Raw genomic sequence first — 25,480 nt, 5'->3', positions numbered from 1 at the left:
TTTCAAAAACTGGTTTATGGTAATAAGCAACGTCTATATTTTGAAAGACGGCACGAATTTACGATTTCATATTGTCATCGTATCTACGCATTTTTATTTTATTTTGATGTAATGAATTCATATCATATTCTTTTGTTCCTTGGTGGCTTGGTCAACAATTTATATGATTAAAAATACTAATCTGATGCAAACATGCTAACAATTTATACATTTAGCAAATTTTGATATGTTTATGTTTTAAAAAAACCTTAATTTGTTTTTCCAAGAAAATTGAGAACTTGTTGATAACTATGATGAATTTCAAATCGCTGGCGCGCCGAGTGGATTAATATTTCTGGAACGGACGTAACTCAAAAACTGACCGGGAAGTTCTTCCAGAAGTGCCTGAACCACTGACACTTGTCCACCTGCACCCACCAAATTTAACATTTAGCATCCAATCCAAAACGCATCTAAATACTTAACACTACCCTATGTTAACATGCCTTTGAATTGTGTATAAATTTGTAAACGAAGAAGAAATCTAAATACTTACTATGGATGTCTTTCATAGGCACGAACTGAACGATGTCCCGTGTAGCTATCCGACCAGTAGAACTCTCTAATCGGCGACCATTATCAGCATCAAGCATCTGAAAAATTTACAAGGTCAAGTCAATAGAAAACACTTAAAACTTGACAAAGAAGATACGAGTTGACAGTGACACTGAGATCAAAACCTAACTAGACAAAAACAAAACTTTTACCTCCATTTGTTTGAAGTCTGTGTTTCCCACACCGACAATAAGGACCGACAACGGAAGATCCGAAGCTCTCACCAATGCGTCTACTGTACCCGCCATATCTGTAAGGACTCCATCCTGTTCACACATCCAAACATTTAGGCATTGAAGCTAATAATAGATTCACTAGTAACAGATGCACATTCTATCTGAATTATGCCAGAGTCATTATGTCACTGAGTTTTACCGTAATGATGAGCAGAACATAGTACTTGGGACTGTTTTGTGAGAGCGACTGTGAAGCAATATTAGCAGCCTTGTCGACCACATGGCTGAACAGAGTTGGTCCCGCTAGAGCAACATTGCGAAGAGCACTAGCATAAGCTGCCATGATTCCTTCAACTCCAACAACCTGAAAAGGAAAAGAGAATATGAAGCCATGTGACACTTAACATGTACTTTCGAGAATGCAATGTTTCATGGTTCTGAAATTATAAAAGAAAAAAGTTCCGTAATCTATTTGTAACAATATACAACAGTATGCCCACAACATACCAGTTCCAATAATAAAAAGACAACCGTTTTTCTGTCTCGTAAGTTACCTCGTCGCCGTATGAAGCTCCATTCAAGTTAAAAGCATGGGACACAATACCATTCGATGTTCTTCCTCCAAATCCCCAAGCAGGAAATCGCTTATCCGAATCATAGAACTGAATGACCTCTCCTACTTCCATAATAGCCTGATAAAAAAGTAGAAAACAAATTATGTCAATACATTTGATAAATCAAGGGAAACTCCACACTGAAAGAGACAGCAATGAAACGATGGTCTTATACTATACTCAGAACTAGCATATAATTTTAAATGACCATATTTCTGTTATTTCATTACCCGTTTGCGAGAGAACTAATCATGAACTGCTAGTCCAAGAAACTTCTTGATAGTAAGGATACAAATCACAAGCAAAAAAATGATTCTATACAAAAAGATTGAAGGTGTAACAATAGTACCTGCTGATATGAGTTTGATCTGCCTGATGGATCAATGTAATGCAAAGAACTTGGAGTTCGGGGATCACCATTTGAAGCTGGTAGACATTCCATCAATATTAAAACTCAAGGATTTTAAGAAGGTAAGTTTATATGAGTAGAAGAAGGTGATTTACCAGTGAAGTCGACTGCAACCATGAAATTAAGTTCGAAGCCACTGGATATGTAATCAAGAAAACTGTACTGGACTTCATCGACAAAACGATCCACAATGAGCTGGCCTTTCAGAACCTACAAAATCCCAATAAAATCTTAACAAAAATAAATGAAATAACTGTCTTAAGATTTTAATCAAGTAGCACTAGTAGACACCTTGTTGCGACCATGACTAAGAGATGGATACACAAAGTTTGCAGCTTCTTTCTGGCGACAAAGTCTCTCTAATTCCGCTACAGATTTCTCTGTCCTCCTGCGAGGTTCAGTACAATTGTCAGTAACAAAAATCAATATATGTTGTAACCCAGTAGAAGATTGAAGGTTAACATGTTACCCAATAAGCTCATGATTCCCACTGGTATTGAAGTCAAAGCACTCGATAACCAATGGGGTGTCCTGAATAGACAAAATAAACAATTTAGCATAATGATTACTTCAAATACATTGAACTACAGTATAACAACTAGCTTACTTTGCTTCCAAATTGCTGCATAGTCAAGCACACAGGCCTCCATATGGGGTTGAGGTTGTTGTCCACTACCTCAGTCCGACAAATCGGGACTGCAGCATTGCTCTCAACAATTCTTGAAATTCTTAAGAAAGGATCCTAGAAAGAGAAAATAAGATAAAATGTTAAAATTTCTGCAAAAAAAAATCATAATATTGTTACCTAACAGGACAAGAATGCACAAGTTTGTACGTACGCTCTTAGAGAACAAGTCCTTGTTATCCAAATTGACACAGCGAAAATTAATCTCGGCGACAGTTTTAGAAGCAATTGTTTCTTCAGCAAGGACAGAGAGTGTCCCCAAATTTCTGTTCACACCAGCTGTATTGTTGCCAGTAAGACTCAATGTCACAGTCCGGTTAGGTCTTGTCATAATCTGGTGATTGGAATGGAAATAGAAAATATAAGATATGTTGTACACAAAGAGCAGTAACAGAAACTAATGGCCAAATAAAGCCATCAGGTAGCGGTGTCTGATCATAGAATAAATTTACCTCGGACAGAACACAGGTGGCTTCTCCCAAGAAATCCTGGTCCTTCAGCTTTAATGTCTGCAAAAGTTACACAGTATATTGAGGTGCAACTAGTATAATCAAAAGGCAAACTTCTCTTATCCACTAGATTGTACTGTCAGTGAAAATATTACCTTCACAGGCACATTATGAAATCTGGTATCAACATCATACACGTGAAAACTGAAAAACAAAAAAAAAAGTCATATAAGTTGACAGTATTCTAGTGGTCAAACAATACATATTCATCAGAAAAGAATAGTTGGGTGTTGAGGGGTGGCATACACTAATGTCTGAACAACTTCAAACTGAAAAGAGACTGTAATCTTCTCAATCCAACTTGGATTCAAGCTGTTAAGTATGACTTCAGTACGGCCAATTTCCTCAAGCTTCCCATCCTTTTTCCTCAGATACATGACAGCCATCGGATCACTCTACAAAAAAAAAAATTCATCAACTTCTTAATTAACGGGTAGGTGCTATATGAAGTTTATACAACAGCTAAATGGTACAGGCATACCTTAGAAGTGATGTCACAGTCAATCAGGTTCGAAGCCGACAAAGTCAACTGCAAAACACAATTGCATAATGTTAAAACACTAGTTATAGGTAAACCTGTGATATATACCACATGAACATGAAATTGCAAAAGAAATAGTGTAAACTCATAAGCAAAACAAAGCGAGAGAGAGAGAGAGAGAGAGAGAGAGAGAGAGAGAGAGAGAGAGAGAGAGAGAGAAACATGGGACAAAGACTGAAGAAGACAAGTCAATGTGGGGTTTTCTCCATTAGAAAAGTAGAGAACATGTGGGAATATCTTATCCACTATGATGGATTAAAAAAAGAAGAAGGAGGAGGATCCCTAAAAGCAACAGTCTTTATCGAGTTTTGCCAATATTTCTATTCACAATTTGGTGGCTTGGTTGACTAATCCAAGTATATAACATAAAGAAGAACAAACACAAAGAAAAAAAACCCTAAAGCTTTTGCTTTGGTACCTCGATTTGAGAAAAGAGAGGGTATTGACCACGAGATCGGAAGAAGAAATCGACGGCATCGTTGAGAGCAGCATTGTTGGCGACGGCAGTGGTTGAGGTGGGTCTCTGCTGGACCCCTCCAATGGCTTGTTTCCCTCCTTTCATATCCCCATTTAAACAATTCCCCATTCTCTCTCTCTCTGTCTCTTAAGATTTCAAACCCTAAAAAAATCCCAAATTTTTAATTTCTCTGAGTCAGATCAAACCCTAGAAATTTTCACAGTGCAGATTACCTTAAATCAAATTCAGGATGCTACCACTCTCTCTATCTATCTCTACCTCCTCTATATATATATTTATATATATATTCAAAGAGATTCATACGCGTAAGATGGAGAATTGGGAAATTGAAGGCTGCTTTTAATTAATTTTCCTTTTTTAAAAAAGCAAAAAAGATAATTTTCAAGGAAATTGGTTCGACCTTCCAAGAAACAGAATCCTATTTGGGGACTTTTTTTTTTTTTTTTTTTTGAATAAAATTAAAAACGCGGTCTAATTTTTAAGGAAACGTCAAACGTGTTTAAAAATATATATCACTTTTTTCTATCCTAAGAAAATCTTTTTTCAAACCAAATAAAAAGTCTCTTTTTGCTTCTTCTTCCACGAATGTTCTTCTCGACTTGATGCATGAATGATGAGCGATGATAATTTGCTTATGATTCCAGTTTCAGAAACAGACTTTGTCATATATTATTTGTTTCGCAAGATTAGTTTGTTTCTAGTTGAATCGATAAGGTTTGACACCAAAACGTTTGTTTCATCTAGTCGAGGTAAATTTTAACATCAATGCCGTTATCGATAAGGGACTGGACAACCGCTCTGATTTTCCCTTCAAACTTGTCTTGGTCCCTCGGCGTATAAGAAGCCGTGTAAACATCAGCTTCTTTTGCACGTTCCGACAAGATCCTCCCTATTGACATGCATGCCGGGATATCGCATCTTGATCTCAGAACAGCTTTCACGTCTTTAGAGTTTGTTCCCGCTACAGCGACTTGCCTACATGTTACACGGTGCGTCAGAGATGCCGAAACAAATCGCTTTGAGATGAAGACATCCAGAGTAAAAGGCTCCATGTACGCCACTGTCCGTTGCTTGAACGACACATGTTTGTCTGGATTCTTCGACTTCTTCTCTTTCTGGTATGTGTATGGCCGGCTTGTGTCATCATCCACGTAATCTTCTACACCGAAGAAGCTTCTTGGTGCAAAAACAGTCTGTCAAGAATGGCATAGCCCACGTCAAATTAGAAACAGACAGATACAAGAGACCCATAAACAGTAAATTGCTTCAACGAACCAATGTTAACAATGTATAGAACAGAGCGCAAACTTAATCACTGTAAAGTAGACTCAATGAGCCCCATCAAAATCAATGTAGATGTTGCATCTTGACACAGCTAATTGGCCAGACTACAATTATTGGCATTATCCAAGACCAACAAAGTAGAGAGAGGTTGAACAATCCAGTAAATTACATTTATGAGCTACATTATAATTCAGCTTGCAACTAGTTTGGGACTTTCTCATACAATCCATCAAAACTCTATCTTGCAAACATCACAAAAGCTAAAGTGAGAGGTCAAACGTCTCATTAACCACATTTAAATTCGTTTCCAAACAGATCTAGTAATGATATTTCAATCAAACAGGAGGGTCACAAGAAATTGGAAAAGACTGTACACACCTAATTCAAACAATTTAACTTCATCTACTAATTCTAATAAAAAAATCAAGCTTCAAGTAATCAAAGTGGAAGGATGGTGAAGTACCCGTCCAGTGTGAAACCCACAACTGGTGGTTTGGCAGAGGAAAGGTCTAAGCTTTTCCCTGTTGCTTCCATAAATCACAGCTTTACCGATGGAATACTTGGCAACCACTTGCCTCAACATTATTATATCTGCACCAACCTACAGAAACAGTAGAATTCAGTAACTAGGAAGAAGCGTAGTCATTTAGAAATCCTATCAAACTATCAAATCAAAGGGAACTAGCTTTTGTTAAACAACATATTGAAGATTTCTCATTTCCCACAAGATGAAACTATTTGGAATTAAGTTATAGAGAAGGCAAACACCTTAACATCTCTCTCAATAATACAATCCAAAGACATAAAAAAAACCATTGCAAAAGGTTACACAGCTAAATTAGCTAGTGCCAAGAGTCTCTAATTTGCCAACATGATATCAAATTGACAGCTGGTAAGCTACGGAAATGCAAAGGATTTGAGAAGATTTAACGAATTGGGAGAACTCAAACAATCCCTACGATGTGATCATAACAAATTCACTTCTTTTACAGGAACAAAGAAAAAATCTAAAATTGGCTCGTACCTTGAACCACCCAGTATCTGAAGAAGATAAATTAAGTCTTAACGCACCTGGAAATCGATGGAGAGAGCACGACGGGTCAATTTTGCAGAGGAGACACTCTCAGAAAAAGAAACAAGTCGCAAATAAAAATCTATAAAATCAGATTCTGAACACCCACCCACGAAGCCACCGGGAGAGACAGTAAGAAACCAAAAGTAAGATTCAGTAAAAGAAATAGGTTGGGTGCTCCGCCGCCATAGCTGCCGCCGACTTGGAAGTGTTGTTGTTCGTCGGAGCTTGAAACAGTGAAAAAGATTTTTCTAAAACCCTACAAAATGCAAAAAGAGCAAAATATATATTTTGCACGCCCATCCTCAAAGATCTACTTGTTTTCTAAATTTCTCCTCATAATTTGAATGTTTCCACCCAAGTACTTTTTCCAAAATTAATTATAAGGGTCACCGGTTTTTTAGTGGATTTGTTTGGTTTTTTACACCGGGTTAAGTACATTAACTAACCCGAACCAAATCAGCTTGTTGAACCGGATGGTTCCCGGTTAAAGCTGAATAAAGCCGCGGGGTTTGATTTTTGAGAGGTACCGAACCTTCTTCACTTCGCGACTCTCTCTCTCACTGCCTCACTCGCTCGCCGTCGCTTGCCCATTCGCCCTGACTTCTCCGTTTACGGTTAGTTTCTCGATTCACTAACAGTCTTCATGAAGATTTTGGGGTTTTCAATCCCGTCCTGAATTCTCAACTTGGTTTGCGATTTTCAGAGGTACCCCAAGTTCGTTTCTGGGAAGCTTCTGCTGGGTTTAAGTTTGTATAAGCTCCATTAAAAATTTCGAATTTACTGGATTTTCAGAATTACCTGGGATAATGCTTCGTCAACTACTTTCAGGATTTGTTGTTTGATTCGCTGGGCGTGATCGTGGGAAAAAGGTATTTGTTTTAACGCCTTTTTTTGGAGCTTGAGATTAAGATATAAGACATTACAATCCATCAATGAAGATTATATGAAGTTCGTTGTGTTAGGCAAAGTTAAAGTTTTAACAGTTCCATCATAATTTCAGGGTTTAACCATTGAAAAAATGCCACCAAGAAAGAAGCCAAAGTCTTCAGCTTCGAAATTAAACAAACAGTCTTCAGCCAATTCGTCACAACCTTCCAACTTTGGCATCCAGCAGCTGTTCCTTCGACATATTCAGAACTCCCAATCAACTACCTCAACTGCTGACCCTGTTGATCAACAGAATGTGAATGGTCTTGCCTCTGACACCGCAGTTTTAACGCCTCAAAACCCTTTAGGCACATTGATTGAGATACCTGATGACCCCAAAGATATGGACCAGCAGCAACTCACTGAGGCATCTCCCGGGATCTCCAAAAACCTTAGGCGGTTCTCTCCTGGAATGGTAGTTTCGTTTCTCATATTACTTTATATCTTATAGTTTGGAATTTTGATATTTTGCTTCTTGATTGCTGGATAATGGAATTGCTACTTACCCTATAATTTCTGCCCACATGGTTGACTCCCTAGTTGTCGTGTAATGCTTACATGTTTCTTTTATCTTTATAGCTGATAAAGCCAAGTCAAGATGAGGCTGGCGGAGAGATAACTTGGAAATTCTCTCCTGTAAATGAAAGACTTCGGGCGGCGGCGAAGCAAATTCCTAAGATGATAGACTTGACAGAAAATTTACTAGGGATTAAATCTTCTACCATTCGTCCTTGCTCTCTCGACAAGGCACGTTTTGTTTCATTTTTCTATCTCTTTTATCTATTGTCTATTCACTAGCTGTTTTATTTCCCTTCTTCACATCGAAACTGACAACAGCTAGTGCAGACACAATGTCCTACATCAGGTATAACTTCCAAGGTCGAGCAATGGTTATCTTCACCCTCAAAAAAAGTTTCCAAAAGACCAACTTTTGCAGCAAATAGGGTCATGGAAAGGGTAAAACCTTCCACAGATGGGGAGTTAGAAATTGTTAACACTTCTAGTAGTGGAAACAGTCCTTTCCAGACCCCACCGTCACTTTCATGCCCTCACAACAAGGTATATTCCATTCCTAATAACCAGATTTATGATCACATTTTATGTATTTCCTAACTTTGCTCTGTTTATGTTCAGCTTCCTAGTACTGTAACATGCAGTGCAGCTTGTGGATTAACGGGGGGTGGACAACATAAAAAGGTATAATTTGTGAGACTTAATGCAGTCTTTAGATGCTTACCAAAGACATCGTTTGATTTGAAACTTGATGCAGTCTGTAGATGCTTACGAATGGCATCTTTTTGATATACGTATTATGTTTCGTATTGCCAACTGTGCTTGGTCAAGATTACATGGATTATTTCCTTTAGAACTTGTTTTCTACAGCATGTCAATATTTATCTGCATATTGCCTCTTTTCGTAGGCCTTGCTCGAACTGTTAGATCAAGTGGAGGATGTCATCTCAGCTGACGACAAAACTGCTAATGATATGGAGACTGTGATACCCCAAGTTCGAGTTGAAGATGATAGCATGTGTGCTGTCGTTGACTACGCTGTAGATGAAGGGCCAACTCTACCAAAAAAGCATTCTTCGATAAGTCCAGATAGCTATTTCCTTGTATTGGAGGTAAAGTTCGCCTTTATCGCGCTATTGAGGGTAGCAAAATGGTTTTTTATGTGAAACTTGCTCATTGTCCAGAGTTGTACAGGTATCCGAGAAACGTGGTTTGGCGGGCTCATCTAGGGTTCAATGTCCTTATAAGGTTTGTCATGTATTTTGGGGTTTCTTTATAGCACAAGCTCATTTTGCTGACTGATGTTCTCTCAGGTTCTTCGCCTGCTAGACGAGCACACTGGAGTAGAATGCGCTTTGTATCTCTGGGATGAATGGTACTTTTTTCAAGATGAAATCTAGTGAAATATTTGCTTTTCAGAATCACATAGCAAGCTGTCTTTGCTCCTCTGTTCAACGCTTGATGAGTTTTTTATGCCTTGTTCTTTAATGTCTTGGTTTACCATTTTTAGTTTCCAACTGTGAGCTGATAGTGTACTACATATTTTCTTGTTGTTAATTTTTCTATCCTCTTAGTGTATGGGGCAGCCAAATATCATCTATTCATTTCTCAGTTGGTTGAAACTTACTTCCTGAATACTGAAAGGTTATCGTTGCCAGGTTTTACAGCACTGTATCACCAGGAGATTCAATCAATGTTATTGGAGAGTTTGATGGGGATGGCAAGTGTGACGTGGACCATCAAAATAATTTCTTGATTCTTCATCCTGACACCCTTATTGCTGGAACTAGGGTACTTTTCCTTTCTTCCATTAGGGTTTCTCACTACGAATACCAATCTTTTATGCACTTAATTTAATTTTGCTTATTTTTTTGTCCTGAATAACTGTCCGACCTTTCAGGTTGCAGCAAGTTTTGGTTGCCCAAGGCGAACCGTGCTAGATGAGAGGCTCAAATCCAATGAACACGCAGCAGCAGCCTTAGATGGAACCTTGCTGCACCAAGTTTTTCAGGTTTACTGCAGTATGGAATTTATGATGAGACTATTCTATTGGACAATGAGTGTTTTATTTTGTTTCTTGCAATGTATTGATCTGTACTATCCATTTCCTTTGTTTTTCAGGCTGGTCTCACGCAAGAGTCTCCATCTGAAGATGGTTTGCAGGAATATGCGAGCATAGTGATTAAGAAAAATATTGAGAGCTTATATGCATGTGAAGGTTGATTCCTACATTACGTGTTCCTATTATTTGAAGGTTCATGCACTTATTATATAGCTAGGATACCCTTATTATATTAGAATTTTGAGTTTATATATAGAATACCTCTTATTTATTAGAAATTTAAAATGTATGGATATCATACCTCTTTGTTTGCTGTGTTTCTAAGAGTCACATTGCACTGAATTTTGTTCTGTTGTTAATATGAAATGCTAAGAGCTGACCAAATGACTTAATTATTTCTTGTCATATGTTCTCTACAGTACATGAAAGAGATGCTAAAGCAACCTTATTTGGAGCAATCCCAAAAATGTTGGGTTGGATTCGTCATTTCAGATATTCGAAGGTGCACCTGCATTTTCCTATTTATGATTCTTTCTTGAGTTACTCATGGCTGTTATATTTCTGTTTCCTTACATGGGCGTAATTTTTTCTGGCTACTCTTCTGCTTGGCTGTCTCTTCAAAGATTTTAGTGTCCCACATACATATTAGACTGCGTTATGCTCTTTTGTGTGTTAGAATTTTTTTTCTCGTATATAAGCTTGCTTTGTAATCACATATGTTCATGTTTTCTCTTATGTTGCCTTCCACCTAAAGATAGCCAGTAACAAAGAACATAACCATGCTCGTATTAGCAGTCATTTTTATATTTAGTTTAGTGAGTGAATGTCATCTAATAAAATCGTTAAGGCAGTTTTTGCATGCTTTTCTTCTATCTCTGATCCCTCCCTCGTCTCTTTAAGTTCATTTTGGTAAGTCTATAGGCAGAAACCTCTTAAACTCATGGCATGGTCGTTATAATCAGGACGCAGGGATACCAACAGTTGATTTTGGTTCTACCATTGGAGGAAAAAAAGTTAAGATATCAGAGGTAAGAGCTCTTCCTACTCTCTCCCTTTCTGTCTTCTTAAGATTTCATTTTCTTCAGGTGAAAAACAGGAACAGATTGTTCGTCCAAAATTTTTTGACCTACGTCATTTCCAGCGGATGCATCCTATTTGAACCAAACTGATAAGTTGACATCATTGCATCATAACCGCTGTTTATTTGAGGCCTTCAATGAGACTTCTATTATGTATATAAACAAATTTCTTACCTCAGGTTATTGATATTGAGGAGATGTCATGGGCCCCTAAATATGGTCTGAAAGGGATGATTGATGCTTCAGTCAGAGTGATAGTTGAATCTGACATGAACACAGTAAATGAGAAGATAATGCCCCTTGAGTTTAAGTCTGGAAAAGCTCCTGGTGGTCAGGTCTGTATAAAGATATATTGAGATAATCAGTAGAAATTTGAAAATTCCAAAAGCTTATTAATAACTAAGCGCTTGATCTTTATTGTGTTATGCAGTCATCAACGGAACATTCTGCACAGGTGATCTTGTACACGCTCCTGATGTCTGAGAGGTACTTGTGTTCTGCCTTTCTTTCCTTTTTACTGCTGGAAAACAGACAGCAGTTTACACTTTTCATAAGATATCACATATTCAACATTGCAGGTACCTGAAGCATATTGACAATGGCCTTCTATACTATCTTAAGTCAGAACAGACACATGTAAGTCAAAATCTTGTGTGCCTTTATTTGTTCTCAAGATATCCGAGTGACTAAAGTTTTCAATGCTCACTTGTAAAGGGAATTTCTGTTCAAAGATCAGATTTGGTGGGTCTCATTATCCGTCGTAATGAACTTGCAAATGATATCCTTGTGGCGTCGACAACTCAACAACTGCCGCCAATGTTACGGGTATGATCTGATGTCCTGATGACAATTTTTTCTAGAAATATTTACTAGATACTGGAATGATTAATTATTTTGATACTAGAATCCCAATATGTGCGGGTACTGTCGCCATCTGGATGTTTGCACGATTTATCATAAGGTATTTTTCTTTCTGTGATGTTGAAGTCTGATATTTACATTTTATGGGTGTTACTCGTATTTATAAGGTTCTACTTTTACATGTTTAAGCATGTAGGGGTTGAATTTTTAATTTTCATGAAGCCCGTTGCATGATACAGTCCGATTTAATGGATATATTCAATCTCACGACATAGTAATCGAACGTTGGTTTTAGGTCACATTCTTTACTAGCGACCAGAGTTGAATTTCCATTTTGTTATCTGTTACTACATACTAAGCTTCAATTTTCAGAGTTGTTGTGCATATAAATCCTGAGAATAAAATACGTGTTTCAAGCATGCTTGGAGGAGGGATTGACACGTCCATCTTCATGGTGTTGAAACTTTATCATATCTTATTGGACTAACGCTTCTAAAATATCTGGTCTGTTTGCCCCAGGCAGATGGTGGAAATGCAGAGAGTAGTGGACTTGGTGATGTATTTGACACACATTTTTCTCATCTTTCAAATTTGCATTTCAAATTCCTTCAACACTGGGACAGGCTGATTGACTTGGAAGCTAGAGAGATGCAGGTCAGTTGTGTACCAGCTATTTTTACTGGAGTACAAAGTCAACAGTTTTTCTTTTCTTTGGCTATCTACTATCTATGTTTGTTAATCAGCTTCTACGGAAAGACATTGCGCATCCACATGGTTCAAAGGGCAGCCACTCAGCTAATTATCTTTCTTCTATGGTTCTTGACATGACAAACGGGTTTCCGCATCATAACACTCATAAAGAAACTAGATTCATCTATCGTTTTGTTCGTCAAAACTCATCAAACTCTAGAGAACGAGTACCCAGCGAAGATACAATTATGACTGGAACCCCTGCAACTGATGACCTGGATTGCAAACTTAGAACTGGAGATCGTGTGGTACTATTAATTGCTTGATTGTTCTTTTGTCATGGTTAATTTGAACTAATATAATTAGTTGCGCCAAGGAGTGTTCTTCTGAATCTTAACCATTTTTGTTGCTAAACATCATGCATTTCTTTCTGAAAGTCTTAGATGCAACAACTTGTAATAACTTTCTGAAACTGACAAATGATTACTCTTGAGAGTATTGTTGTCATTTACCATATCTTTTCGACGATTTTTCGACTTCACTTTTAATTTTACTTTTAATTTATGCTGATTATCAGATTCTTCGCACAGAAGTCAGCCACCTGACAGTTGCAAATGGGATTATAGCAGATATTAGTCGCAATCATGTATCAGTAAGCACATTCGCCCTCAGTTTTCTTTTAACTGTCTGTAAGTTTAGCTTAGTTTGTCTGGTACAATTGATCTTGATTTTCTTACTCAGATATGTCTAAAGTGATCGGTATTTTTCTTTTGCTATGTCAACCCTTAGGTTTCTCTATCCAAGCGATTACGTCTTCCTTGGAGCGAACCTTCTTCTGAGGCATCTAATCTCTCTCATGAGGTATGGAGAATTTACAAGGATGAATTCATGACATCATTTTCGGTTATGAGGTGATTTTGTAGTTTATCTTTTTATTCAGTTATTATACTCTGCATGTGCTGTTACGATGTTAAATCTTGGTCTTCATATGTTCTAGGTTCAATCTCATGCAGCTTTTCATACAAAATGGACAGAGCATCAGGAAAATGATTGTGGATCTTGAGGTAAATTGTCTTTCCCATTTTTTTTTTTTTTTTCAGATTTCCCTTTTACAAGAGGATGCAGTTTGTTTCTTATAACTTTCTCTACATGCTTCGTTTGCTTTTCTTTCTTTTCAACGTCTCTGTAGCCTCCTAGATTTGACAATGGATCTATACTGAGCCAGGATCCTGCAATATCATATATATGGTCAGAAAAGAGTTTAAAATAATGATCAGCGCCAAGCCATACTTAAGGTTATTGCATGATTATGTTTCTCTGGTCTTGTGCTGAACGTGCTTTTCTCAAGGCATGTCTGAAGGACTCACTTTTTTCTTTGACAGAGCTCATAAAGGACTTGTTTTTCTTGCTTTACTTTCAGATACTCACTGCAAAGGACTATGCGTTGATATTGGGAATGCCTGGGACGGGAAAAACCTCCACGATGGTCCATGCCGTGAAAGCTTTGTTGATTAGAGGTTCATCTATTCTGCTTGCATCTTACACAAACTCTGCTGTTGATAATCTACTTATCAAATTAAAAGCACAGGTCTTTATCCTCTAACCAATCTTTTTATTTTTCTGGATTATGAATCTTTCATTCATCTAAAAGATATTAGAGCTAAGTTGAACCTTATGTAGTTTGATCGCACATTTAGATGGTACCTCATGTGAGTTGTTTGCATCCACACATGGTTAGTCTCTATTAATACATATAACATACAGTTATGAATACACTGCAGGGAATTGAATTTCTACGTATTGGTAGAGACGAGGCTGTACACGAAGAAGTACGAGAAAGTTGCTTTTCAGGTTTGCACTATATTCTTCCAACTTTCGTAGCTTCGGAGTCTTCTCAATGTATTTGAAACTTATCTTTGTGGCAGCTATGGATATGTGCAGTGTCGAGGACATAAAAAAAAAATTGGATCAGGTCAAAGTTGTGGCCTCTACTTGTTTGGGAATCAATAGTCCCTTGCTTGTGAATAGGCGGTTTGACGTATGCATTGTTGACGAAGCTGGCCAGATTGCACTCCCTGTAAGATTTCTCATTCCTTGTCAACTGGTTGAGATGCAAATTTTATGTAGACAACTTAGAAATTGTGATAAACTTTGGAGGGTTTTGGAATCAGATGGCATATGTTTTAATTTTACTTACTAGAAAACATTAGCCAGTGGCCCTAATTTGACAAAATTCATTTATGTACCAGAATTGAATGTTAGAGTCTGACACAATAGAGTTTGAAGTGGAATAATATTTAAGAAGACACGGTTTCTTGTACTAATCAGGTTTCGATAGGACCCTTGCTGTTTGCTTCTACGTTTGTACTTGTTGGTGACCACTATCAACTACCGCCACTAGTGCAGGTAAGCATTACCACCTCTTTTGAAATAACTCCGTTTTTTTCCAGTAACTTCAGCATCATTGTTGTGTTGATGAAAGTAGAGTACCGAGGCTAGAGAGAATGGGATGGGAATAAGCTTGTTTCGCAGGTTATCAGAAGCCCATCCTCACGCAATTTCAGTGTTACAAAACCAGGTTGCCCTTATCTACTAAGATAGAATTATGTTAGTACACTTTGTTATTGGGCATAACATTCTGCTTTATTAAGACATCTTTTATGTACAGTACCGAATGTGTCGAGGTATTATGGAACTATCAAATGCCTTAATATATGGAGACGGATTATGCTGTGGTTCTGCTGAAGTAGCTAATGCCACACTTATGCTTCCCACTTCCAGTTCGACTTCATCATGGCTTAAAAAGGTCAGTGTTGTTCTTAAACATTTAATAAGTTAGGGCATTTTTGAGCAACTCTTGAGTACTCAGACAATCAGTTCAGCTTAGCTCCACCTACTTGCTCTACATTATATGTTGTGTTGCACATTGACTCTGTGTATGATTTGTCCACAAATAATCTAATTAGCCCTTTACCGTTTTGTGTTTCCATCAGGTTCTGGAGCCAACCAGAACAGTTTTATTTGTTAATACAGGTTTTTGGCTACTTACTAGTTGCTATTTCTTCACATGAGTTCTTTGCCATATCGGCTGGATTTATCACGAGACAATATGGTTTGTTTTTCTAGATATGCTGCGTGCTTTTGAAGCTAAGGATCAGAATGCGATCAACAATCCAGTTGAAGCTTCCATAATAGCTGAGGTACTGTTTAGTATGAAAGATGCATTTAAAAGTAAGGAACAGATGGGCTAATACAGTTCTTAGATTGTAGAGGAGCTAGTAAACAATGGAGTAGATGGTAAAGATATTGGAATCATTACTCCTTATAACTCGCAAGCGATCCTCATTCAACATGCCATTCCAACGACTTCTGTGGAGATACATACTATAGACAAGTATCAGGTTTGGCTCTTGGGTTGATCATTTTAATTTGGTAATCTTTAATAACCAACCAACCTTTGACGACCTCACATGGTTTAGGGAAGAGATAAAGACTGCATATTGGTATCTTTTGTGAGATCCCGGGAGAAACCAAGGAGCTCTGCATCCTCACTGCTCGGAGATTGGCATAGGATCAATGTTGCTTTGACTCGAGCAAAGGTGAGACTGAGAGAGCATATGGATATATATATATATATATATATATGGTGTTAAATAATGAATGTTGTTAATCTATCGATCATTGGTTGAAACTGTTGTCTGGACAGAAAAAGTTGATAATGGTGGGATCACAAAGAACACTCTCAAGAGTTCCGCTTTTGATGCTTCTGTTGAACAAGGTTAAGGAGCAGTCAGGTATCTTGACTCTTTTGCCGGGGGATCTAAAACCATAACAACTGATCAAGAAACGTTTCAAATATCACAATATAATTTGTATCTCCGTTTTTGTCCGGAAGGAATGATAATGTATACTCGATCTACTTTCTGAGTTTGGTTTTAATGAAAGAAAGATTCAGTTAAGGGATCTCTTTAATTAACCTCAATTGTGATAGTATATATATAGCGATATATTAACCTTATGAAAGTAGATTGAGTGAATATAACCGGATAGTGAATTGAGTTCAATAAGGTGAGGATATGAATGACTCAGACTCAGAAAGAATTAACTTATGATGAGTTTATAAATAAGAAATTTGTGATATAAATTATCTTCTTATGACTGACAAACTGATCTAAGAAGACAGAAGGCCACGATATTTTACTCAAAGTTAAGCATAGAAGCAATCACTAATCACTGTTAAACCATCTCTCTTTTATTCATTAAATGGTAAAAGTACGGAATTTTCTCTGTTTTCTGTCTGAACTACAAATGCTTTGAGCAACTAAGCTCAGAAGTTATAGCCACAGACCAAAGGATACACAAACATTACCAAACCCAGGTCTAAAGTTGGACCTCCTTATTATTACATCAATCTCTTCTTTGTAAACAGAACAGCTTTAGCCCTGGAGACCAATGATACCTGCAAAATGGTAGACGTAAGGCCAGACAGTGAGAATTCATTAGGAATGAAACTTCGTATCAGGAACTGTAGTTCTGTGGACTCTCACGAGCCTAAAGTCAATCTCTAGTCACTTCCCAAACTTATAAAAACTATACTGCATTTTCAGACATAGATGATGTAATAGGTGATCGATTTTCGGCCAAACCCCAAAATGCAAGATGATATATAAAACAAAGATGAACCCCTGAGTTGCCAGAGAATCAATGGAGTTCAAGATGGGAGCGCTGGTAATGATCCAGCTTCTGATAGCTTAATTTTCCACAGGACATGAGAGTAAAATGTGGATTAAAATTACTTACCACAGGCAACACGGCCGCCTGCGTTTCCGGTAGCCAAGCTGAGTTCATGGCCTCCTAAAAATGTAGAAAACAAAACGAGTTCAGGTTAAAGAGTGTTCATAGGATACATGTTGAGTCATAAGCGAGATGCAGTAGATGTCCTCAAATAGGCTGGATATCTTTTAAATTCAGTTAACAACATAACAAGGAAACTAGAAGAAAAAAATCTCCAAAGAACACAATAGTCAAAGGTAATCACCCTTTCCGAGGTCATCAGGGTCTGCGTGGACAACAACAGCCCTTCCAACAATAGAGTTTGGTCCAGTCAGAGGAATCTGTGAAACGAATACAAAACAAAATGTATCATATGAGATTGGGTTCATTATAGCAGTTCTGGATTAGGAAAAAAAAAAGAGTATAAAACAGGTACACAGCTACGAACCTGGCAGTCAGTGATGGTGAAGGTGGCAGTTCCTGGGAAAAGAAAAAAACAAAACATTTTATGTAACTCCATGAACACTAAAGCTGGTCAAAGATGGAAAACGTAACTATAAAACTAAGAGAGCAAAAGCACAATTGAGAGAGAGTAGCAAAAAATATGTCTAAAAAAGATTAAAGATGAGGGATACCATCATCTCCAACAGTGATGTTTCCTAGGTCGCCAGCATGTCGATTAGCATCCTCTGGGGCACCGTGTGTTTTACCATCAGGGTTGAAATGTGGACCTAGTAATAGGAAAATGACCAAAAGTTCAATATCAATTTCAATTACTTTGACGATAACATGAGTTCCCAATTCAAAAACATAGTTATAAGCTCCTCAAACAAGACAAAAAAGAAAAAGCTCATAAAGTTACTAAGCCATTGAAAATTTCCAGCAAGGTGTTCACAGAGAGGTGTAAGAGTTACCAGTAGACATGCAACCGTTAGTGGTGTCACCAAGAGCATGGACATGGAAACCATGAAGACCAGGCTTAAGGCCAGAAACTGTTCCAGTCACAGTGGTCACACCTACAAAAACCAACACAAGAAGTCAATCATCTGTGAAAAAAGAAAAGATTAGAAAGAAGCTAATTATGTAAAAGCAAGAGCTGAGACCTTGTCCTTCCTGGGAGAAGAAGATAGTCCCCTTAACACCCTCGCTGCTGTTCAAAACTGCAACTCCTTTGGCCATAGTGTGTATCCTTATGTGATCTTAAATAAAATATAACATAAACCACTCATGTCAAACATATACACAACACAACCATGTAAAAAAAAATCAGGAAACAACAAATAAACAGATAAGGAAAACCTAAAAAACATCAAAATCTCATGTAAATGTGTAAGCTTTTTAATGCTCTCTCACCAAAAATAGATCTCAATATATCACACTAAAAAGATTCATCGATTAGAAGAAAACCTAAACCATGAGATAACTCTTACTTAGTTCACATACAAAAAAGGTCAAAGCAGCTTCAAAAGAAAACAAGCTAAGGAATCAATAGATCCACCACCGATCATAAATCGAACAAAACAAAACCTATTTCCTCAAAAGATCTAATCGTGGACTCGGATCAAAATCATGACAGGAGTAGTAGATTAAAGAGGCTCATAAGACAAGAATCGATCTAAGATTTAAAAGAGATGAATGAAACCCAGCAAAAAAAAAAAAAAAAAAGGAAGGAATCAAAAACAAACCTCAGGGAACCCCTTTGGAAAAGAATAAGTTGGTTTGGTTGAGGAGGAGGCTATCAAAAAATGGTGAGAATGTGCTTTTGGTAAGCGCTTGAGCTTCGGCTGACTTGTGTGGTTTCTATATAGTCATTAGTCACGCACGAGGTCCAAAAAGCTGGGTAGGTGTGAGGATGTGATCGGCTATTTTTTATTTATTTTACTTTTCCTAATAAAAAAGCCACGTCACCATAACTGAAGATACTAGACTTTTCCTAAACTTTTGACTCTTAATCTGGCTTAACTCATAAACCAGATAAGATTTTAATTGGACCAAATATTGTAAAATTCTGGCTCATATTTTTTGACGATAGATTTTATTAGATTTGGTACCAAAACGATATGTCGATGTAAATCTTTTTTTTTTTGTGATCAAGCATAACTTCTTTGGAGAAGAGAAGATCTTGATGTGTAATTTGTAGTAAATGTTTAATGGAAGATCAACGAACTAGAACGTTGTTGTTCAACTGTTATGTATATGGGCGACTATATTTCAAAATTTGCAATATTTATTCTCTTTAATTGGTGACATGATTTTTGTGTGTTTATACTACAAAAAAAGGAATACAAATATAACGACAGAACAATAATAATGTAATATATAAGAAACTTAAAAAATAGGCTGCATGCATCACGCATGGTGGGTATTTTTTTTTTTTTTTAGTCATACTCAATACTCATTTTGGCTTTAAAAATTAGACGGTAACTTTCTCACAAACATAATAAAGTCATAATTTGTTTAAATTATTTATACATCATATAACTCTAGTTACTCATCGATTCTTGGTAGTTTTCCTAAGTGGAAGGCAAATTAAATTTGTACACATAGAGGAAAACAAAATTCACAGTCACACTTGTGTCGTCTTCCGGTGAGTCACCTCACCTGTACTATCTATCATCAATTAATGGGACACCGAAGCAGGAATCAGTTCTTGGAAGTTCCATATATATATGATCAAGAAGTCAGAGACCCTTTCCCCGCCACAATACGTAAGCAGAGTGCCGTAACCATTTTTGCAACCAATTTTTTAGTAAATTTCCAAGCACTTAAGTGTGTAAGTTATTTTTCGTCATGTATCATGTTCATTTTAGCTGGTTAAAGACTAGACATTGAGGAGATGAAGCTGAAAATAAATTACCTTAGGTCTGCTTAGGTACCAAGATTTAGAAATCCACAACTACAGGTTGATTCAACCATTTCGAAGATAATATATATGGATGAGCGGTAGTCTATAAGCTCCCAGAGCATAGACAAAGCTCACAGAGCATGATGGAGTTAAAGGCATGTAGCCGAGGATGCAAAGGAGCTAAACCTATGGAAAAAATTGAAAAATTAATTGTACCTGAAAACATAAGTTCTTGTTATACTTTTTACAGCTGTAATATGAACAATAATGTACGTTGAGAGACTTGAAAAAGGGGTCTATTATAGAAGACTGAGTCGCAAGTGTGTAAAAAAGTAAAGCGGATGGAGGAAAAAATGAACTTGGAATGGAGTAGAGTTTCCGTTACTACAACCTAGGTTTACTATACTAGCTAGTTTTACATTAATATTTTTGTCTTTTCTCTGACAGCACTAATTGTGCATGGTAGTAGTTGTTTAAAAAAAAAAAGATGTTAGTTTAGGAAGAGGTAGCTTTGGAGTAAACTCTTCTATTCTATATTTCTCCGTCCTTGAAACTACATGGTAATATAACTTCAACTCTATCACATGGGTCAAGGGTCTCTGCACGCATAGTGGATGATTGTGCTGAAGTCTACAGTTGTACCTACTACTGTTGTTATTAACCCAATAATAACAAAAAAAAAGAGATCAAAAATAGTAAAGTACCAGCTGGTTTCACATTTAATTTGGAAAGGATTGCAACCACAAATGTAAACATCGTTTGCAAAAAAGAAGAATCGAGAGATTAACAAACAACACCATTAATAAGATATAAGATATGTAATATGGGGGGTATTAATTTGATTTGATACATATGACCTTTGGATCACGTATTCAAATATCTCCTTTGTGGTGGAAAGCGAGAGAGATGAATGAAAAAGCAAAAAAAAAGAAAAAAAAACAAATACTAAAAGGAAAGCAAAAGAAGTTTGGTGATCGGAATCAGAATCAAGAAATCACGCGTGTAATCTTCTCAAAGCATTCAAATTAATTACCCACTTTATTATAACGACGAATGGCATTTATTTATATTTTTGGCATCTAACGATATGTAAATTATATTATTCGTCGCAAATCTCACTTAATCTCTGTATTTTAAATAATATTTGCACTTTTAGAACTTAGTATTTAAATAGCCTTAAAATATACTCAAGAAATTTGGAAAAAAATAGTTAGTCGCAAGCAACAAATTATGTTTAAGTAATTGCTGTTAGGTACAACAAATATTCACCATCTCAATCTCAGTACCATACATTTTTAATTTTACTTTTAATTGTAATGTAAATGTATGAACACATTAAAACATTTCCATACTTGGCCTTCACTGCTTGTAGCCTTGTTTGTGCCCTCATATTAGATTTTTGCACTTCGGATCTCTTCTTTCTCAATCGCGCTGCTTCTTCGCTCTATCTCAAGTTCCGTTCCGTTCGTTCGTCGCCGGAGAGAAGCGGTAAGGTTTTCGTCCGATTTCATCTGCCTCTTTTTGATCATCTCGTTCCTCTCGATTTTTTTTGTTTGTTTGTTTTTGTTTTGAAACTAGGTTCCTTCCTTCATTCCTCGAGTTTTGTGATTTTCTTCTTTAGACTTTTCCTTTAGAAATCGAAATCGCTAGGGCTCTGTAAGATCTATGTGATCTGAGTTTACTATTGGCTAACGGATCCCGAGGAGTCGCTCCTCCTCGAATACGTCGTCGTTCTATTTCCTCCCTTTTTGTTTTTTGTTGTTGATACGAGCAGTTGAGTACTACTATTGGAAGCGTAACTAGATCGTCGTTGAACTGCTAGAACGATTTGGTTTTCTGGCTACTCGGAAGCGCGTTGCCGACAAAATCGTGTCGGCCGAATCGCTCAGAAAAGGCGAACGCATTCAGGTAAAATAAGTTACGGTTGAGTTTTCGAGCGAGTTCGTGCCGTTGGATTTGAGAACGCGTCGTCGACGAGCTAGTGCAGTGGTTCGCGTACGGTTGCGGAAGACTATAGTTCTAAGAGCGTAACACAAAAACTTTTCTGCATCTGAAATTCACTACTTGATTTTTAATTTTTTTTTTTTTGGGGGGGGGGGGGGGGATTTCTCTGTTGATCTGGTGTTGACTCTTTGGTTAGATTTGTTATTTTGCTAATCGGTGAGCGAGTTTTATGATTTTTCAAAGAGGTTATTGATCTGATTTTGTTGTCATTTTGAGTATCAAAAGTTTCATGGTTGAGTGATTCTGAGCTGATCTAAATACGTTTTTTCTCTAATCTTTGTTGAAATAGGGGTGGAGGGAATCCTGCTGCAAGTGGTAGCTGTTTGATTCTGAGTGATTTTGTCACAGCAACATGAATATGCCGCTGTTGGATATTCAACCGCGAACATTGAAGTTTGAAGGTAAGACATTTGTGGACTAATTCTTACCAATTGCATAGGGATATTTTTTTGAGTTTAGTGACTAGACGTTGTGGTCCTTGTTTATAGTTTCTGATTTTTGTAAAGTATGGATATCATCATAGCTAGGGTGTTTGTTTTTAAAGCAAAGTGGCTGAATAATCATCTGTTTAGCAGAAAGCTATGTCCCGAGAGTCATCTTCCAGTTATGAGAATACAGAGGTTTCTGTATTTTCACTGCTTTTAAATTAGAAGTTTGTCATAGTGGTGCTATTGTTTATTGGTCTGTTCTCCTGCAAGATGAGTTGATTTGATGTTAATGTGGCTGTTGTTTTGAGGAATTTCCAAACTATTTCCTGCTGCTGGATTTGTATGTGGTCAAATTCTGTGATGTGCTTTCTTACCTCTCATTTTTATTCTGAGGATCCATAATAAATTGGAAGTTGTGAATGAAATATATTTGCCTTGGAATTGTTATCCTTGTAATACTACTAACTGGTTTCCTTTTTTGTAGTTGACCTGAAGAAGCAGAGTTCCTGCGTGGTACAGCTAACCAATACAACCCATCATTATGTTGCATTTAAGGTCTAAAGAACATTCTTCTCAGACTTCTTCTCTTTCTTTATGACTTCAGGATATCGAATATCTTAAAATGCTCTGAGAAAAAATGTATTTTTGTTCTGCATATTAAATCTAAATTAAATGTGTTATATTGGTTTTGATAGGTTAAAACCACATCACCAAAGAAGTACTGTGTACGTCCAAATGTTGGTGTTGTTGCACCAAAATCATCCTGTGAATTTACTGGTATTCCTATGTTTATATCCTTCCCAACATTGCATGAATTTCTTGCACCTACATTCTTAGGCCGATGTGATAAACTGTTGCATGATGTCTACGTGGGGCGGGGAATCAACTTGAATATATGCATAGATCTATCATTTGTGCCTTGGACTTGAACAGCGTTTAGACATTGTTTAAGTTCCTAGGTTTCCAGAGTTTGTTGTTCGAGAGTCTGAATGTATCTGCTCCTGCTGGAGTTACTAAAGTTACAAATTATTTCTCATTACGTGGAACCTGCGTTTTTGGTTTGTTTGAGCATTATAAGTTTTAAACTGGATGATGGATGGGCTCTTGCACCTTTCAATTCAGTCAATGTTTTCGGTTATTAAGGTTTATATGTTGTTTTTTTGTCCCAAATAAGTAAAAAGTTGTATATGTTGTTGATGCAGTCATTATGCAAGCTTTTAAAGAACCACCTCCAGATATGGTTTGCAAAGACAAATTCTTAATCCAGAGTACTGCTGTACCTGCGGAAACAACTGATGAAGACATCACAACTAGCATGGTAAGCATTCCAAGTTTCCAACACTTGTTGAGCTTCTCTATCCTGAATAGCAGTTATTTTGTCTGTCAAGTATATCTGTATGCTTATTTTTGTTCTTGGCAGTTTTCCAAAGCTGAAGGCAAACACATAGAGGAAAACAAACTCAGAGTCACTCTCGTACCGCCCTCTGACTCACCTGAACTATCTCCAATCAATGGGACACCGAAGCAGGGAGCAGTATTTGAAGATTCCATCCTTAAGGATCGTTTATATAGTCAATCAGAGACGCTTGCTCCACCACAATATGTAAGAAGATATTTTTGCCCTTTTCTCAACAGGTTTTTATGGTAATAGATGAAGACTGCAGAGTAATTGCTTAGCAGTATAGTTCTTTTCCACCATGTTCATTTTGCATACCCTATGGTGCAACAGGTAGTTTCTTATACTTGTTTATTTTCAAACTTTATTTTTCTAGGAGGGTGAGATTGTAAAAGAGCCTAGGGTGGTTGGACATGATGAGTTAAAGGCAGCCGACAAGCCACCACAAATGGGCACCGTGGATTTTATGGAAGATTTATACACTGCCAATGACTTGAAGGCAACTAAAGATAGTTACGATCCATCGAGGATGGCTAAAGAAACTGAATTCGATCCAATCAGGTCTCATAAGGATGCAGATGATGGAAGGAGGATTAAGGAATCACATAATTTGGACGCTCCCATGAAGAAGGCTATGGATCTACCTAGGGATCAAGGGTTTACGAATGGAATAACTTCAGTTGACAGTGTATCCTATCCTAAGGAACCAAAGATACCTACTAAAGAGAGAGATGTTGTCCAGCTGCACAAAACAGATGGTCAGCATGTCAAAGGGCTGGATGAAATTAAGTTGGTTAAAGACATTGAGGAGATGAAGCTGAAAGTAGATGCTCTTGAATCCAAGTTAAAACAGGTCTGGTCATCAAATTTAGAAATCCATAACTTCTGTGCTATCACTGTTACTGTGCTAAAGAGTTAAAATCTGGTGCAGGCTGATTCAACCATTTCGAAACTAATGGAGGAGCGGTCTATAAGCTCCCAACATAGACAAAGTTTGCAACATGAGCTGGTGAGAATACTAGTGACGAAACATAGCTGTTTCTTTCTCCTATAACCAAAACAGTTTCATAATAACAAAGTTTGTATTATGATATGATGCAGGCGGAACTGAGAACGAAGAAGATAGTGAAAGAAGTGCACATTGGGTTCCCTCTGCTGTATGTATGCATTGTGGCATTCATCAGCATTGTTATCGGGTATTGTCTGCGCACTTGACTGCTGGGTTCGGTCGTCGTTATATCATATCAATCAAGTGTGCAGTCGAAAATCTAGACGAAGAAGGGAAAAGGATTAGTTTGTCTGTTTGGGTTTTTTTGCTTTGTGGGAGAGTATGAATGATTCTCCGGCACATTTACGATGGATAATATAGACTGTATAGCGTTGGCGGTTAGTTAACAGAGGGACATATATGGTATGGGTGATTTGCTTTGTTTCTCTGCTCTTTTACTAATTTGAAGCAGTTTGTTGGATTTGTCTCTTCTGAGTTTCCCTTGCTCTTTTTTTGTGCTTTTTTTTATTGTCTGTTCTTTTTTATCGT

At 37.2% G+C, this 25,480-nt stretch overlaps 5 protein-coding genes across 9 annotated transcripts; 2 read left to right on the top strand and 3 right to left on the bottom strand.

Annotated features, from left to right (window-relative positions):
* Positions 1-143: 143 nt before the first annotated feature.
* On the bottom strand, positions 144-4,479 carry LOC104739480 (protein BONZAI 3). Its single transcript, XM_010459853.3, has 17 exons — positions 4,219-4,479; positions 3,947-4,147; positions 3,469-3,516; positions 3,234-3,382; positions 3,083-3,131; positions 2,931-2,987; positions 2,633-2,812; positions 2,401-2,535; positions 2,263-2,324; positions 2,085-2,181; positions 1,889-2,003; positions 1,734-1,810; positions 1,325-1,462; positions 970-1,134; positions 747-860; positions 536-632; positions 144-407 (listed from the first exon to the last, which is right to left on the bottom strand). Exons 2-17 carry the CDS (start codon positions 4,112-4,114, stop codon positions 301-303), a joined length of 1,758 nt encoding a protein of 585 aa, XP_010458155.2. The 5' UTR covers positions 4,115-4,147; positions 4,219-4,479; the 3' UTR covers positions 144-300.
* A 171-nt stretch (positions 4,480-4,650) lies between these two features.
* On the bottom strand, positions 4,651-6,606 carry LOC104739479 (uncharacterized). 3 transcript variants are annotated; one of them, XM_010459848.3, is made up of 4 exons: positions 6,472-6,597; positions 6,315-6,361; positions 5,754-5,891; positions 4,651-5,199 (listed from the first exon to the last, which is right to left on the bottom strand). In XM_010459848.3, the coding sequence occupies exons 3-4, from the start codon at positions 5,871-5,873 to the stop codon at positions 4,747-4,749; spliced, it is 573 nt and encodes a 190-aa protein (XP_010458150.1). In that variant the 5' UTR covers positions 5,874-5,891; positions 6,315-6,361; positions 6,472-6,597; the 3' UTR covers positions 4,651-4,746. The 3 variants fall into 3 exon arrangements, with proteins under 3 accessions (XP_010458150.1, XP_010458149.1, XP_010458153.1); XM_010459847.3 differs by lacking the exon at positions 6,315-6,361 and having other exon boundaries at positions 6,362-6,606; XM_010459851.2 differs by lacking the exon at positions 6,315-6,361 and having other exon boundaries at positions 5,754-5,881; positions 6,362-6,600.
* Positions 6,607-6,890: 284 nt separating this feature from the next.
* LOC104739477 (DNA replication ATP-dependent helicase/nuclease JHS1) lies at positions 6,891-16,456 on the top strand. The gene is given in 38 exon segments (XM_087484309.1): positions 6,891-6,979; positions 7,069-7,111; positions 7,194-7,234; positions 7,366-7,707; positions 7,872-8,039; positions 8,139-8,351; positions 8,427-8,489; positions 8,714-8,917; positions 9,000-9,053; positions 9,119-9,180; positions 9,464-9,596; positions 9,706-9,816; positions 9,927-10,023; positions 10,287-10,369; positions 10,830-10,895; positions 11,126-11,281; positions 11,377-11,432; positions 11,525-11,582; positions 11,661-11,771; positions 11,851-11,907; positions 12,327-12,461; positions 12,551-12,805; positions 13,075-13,149; positions 13,287-13,408; positions 13,495-13,561; positions 13,687-13,761; positions 13,763-13,792; positions 13,918-14,085; positions 14,279-14,348; positions 14,423-14,574; positions 14,826-14,903; positions 14,983-15,075; positions 15,166-15,303; positions 15,491-15,530; positions 15,624-15,697; positions 15,761-15,898; positions 15,977-16,096; positions 16,204-16,456. Coding segments are annotated over 35 exon segments (3,972 nt in total). The 5' UTR covers positions 6,891-6,979; positions 7,069-7,111; positions 7,194-7,234; positions 7,366-7,383; the 3' UTR covers positions 16,330-16,456.
* A 271-nt stretch (positions 16,457-16,727) lies between these two features.
* Positions 16,728-19,136, bottom strand: LOC104739478 (superoxide dismutase [Cu-Zn] 1). Of its 2 annotated transcripts, none has more exons than XM_010459846.3 (8): positions 18,956-19,136; positions 18,374-18,469; positions 18,185-18,286; positions 17,906-18,001; positions 17,719-17,750; positions 17,536-17,611; positions 17,298-17,351; positions 16,728-16,956 (listed from the first exon to the last, which is right to left on the bottom strand). In XM_010459846.3, exons 2-8 carry the CDS (start codon positions 18,447-18,449, stop codon positions 16,934-16,936), a joined length of 459 nt encoding a protein of 152 aa, XP_010458148.1. In that variant the 5' UTR covers positions 18,450-18,469; positions 18,956-19,136; the 3' UTR covers positions 16,728-16,933. The 2 variants fall into 2 exon arrangements, with proteins under 2 accessions (XP_010458148.1, XP_087340437.1); XM_087484311.1 differs by having other exon boundaries at positions 18,701-18,960.
* Positions 19,137-21,313: 2,177 nt separating this feature from the next.
* Positions 21,314-25,420, top strand: LOC104739476 (vesicle-associated protein 2-2). Of its 2 annotated transcripts, XM_087484310.1 has the most exons (10): positions 21,476-21,603; positions 21,938-22,023; positions 22,409-22,520; positions 23,032-23,102; positions 23,243-23,324; positions 23,750-23,865; positions 23,968-24,150; positions 24,320-24,796; positions 24,875-24,952; positions 25,045-25,420. In XM_087484310.1, exons 3-10 carry the CDS (start codon positions 22,472-22,474, stop codon positions 25,156-25,158), a joined length of 1,170 nt encoding a protein of 389 aa, XP_087340436.1. In that variant the 5' UTR covers positions 21,476-21,603; positions 21,938-22,023; positions 22,409-22,471; the 3' UTR covers positions 25,159-25,420. The 2 variants fall into 2 exon arrangements, with proteins under 2 accessions (XP_010458146.1, XP_087340436.1); XM_010459844.3 differs by lacking the exon at positions 21,938-22,023 and having other exon boundaries at positions 21,314-21,603.
* The last annotated feature ends 60 nt before the right edge of the window (positions 25,421-25,480 follow it).

Source organism: Camelina sativa, chromosome 14 (assembly GCF_030686135.1).
Source record: "Camelina sativa cultivar CO46 ecotype springtype chromosome 14, ASM3068613v1".
Classification (NCBI taxonomy): Eukaryota; Viridiplantae; Streptophyta; class Magnoliopsida; order Brassicales; family Brassicaceae; genus Camelina; species Camelina sativa.
This window is presented reverse-complemented; position numbering and strand designations above follow the sequence as displayed.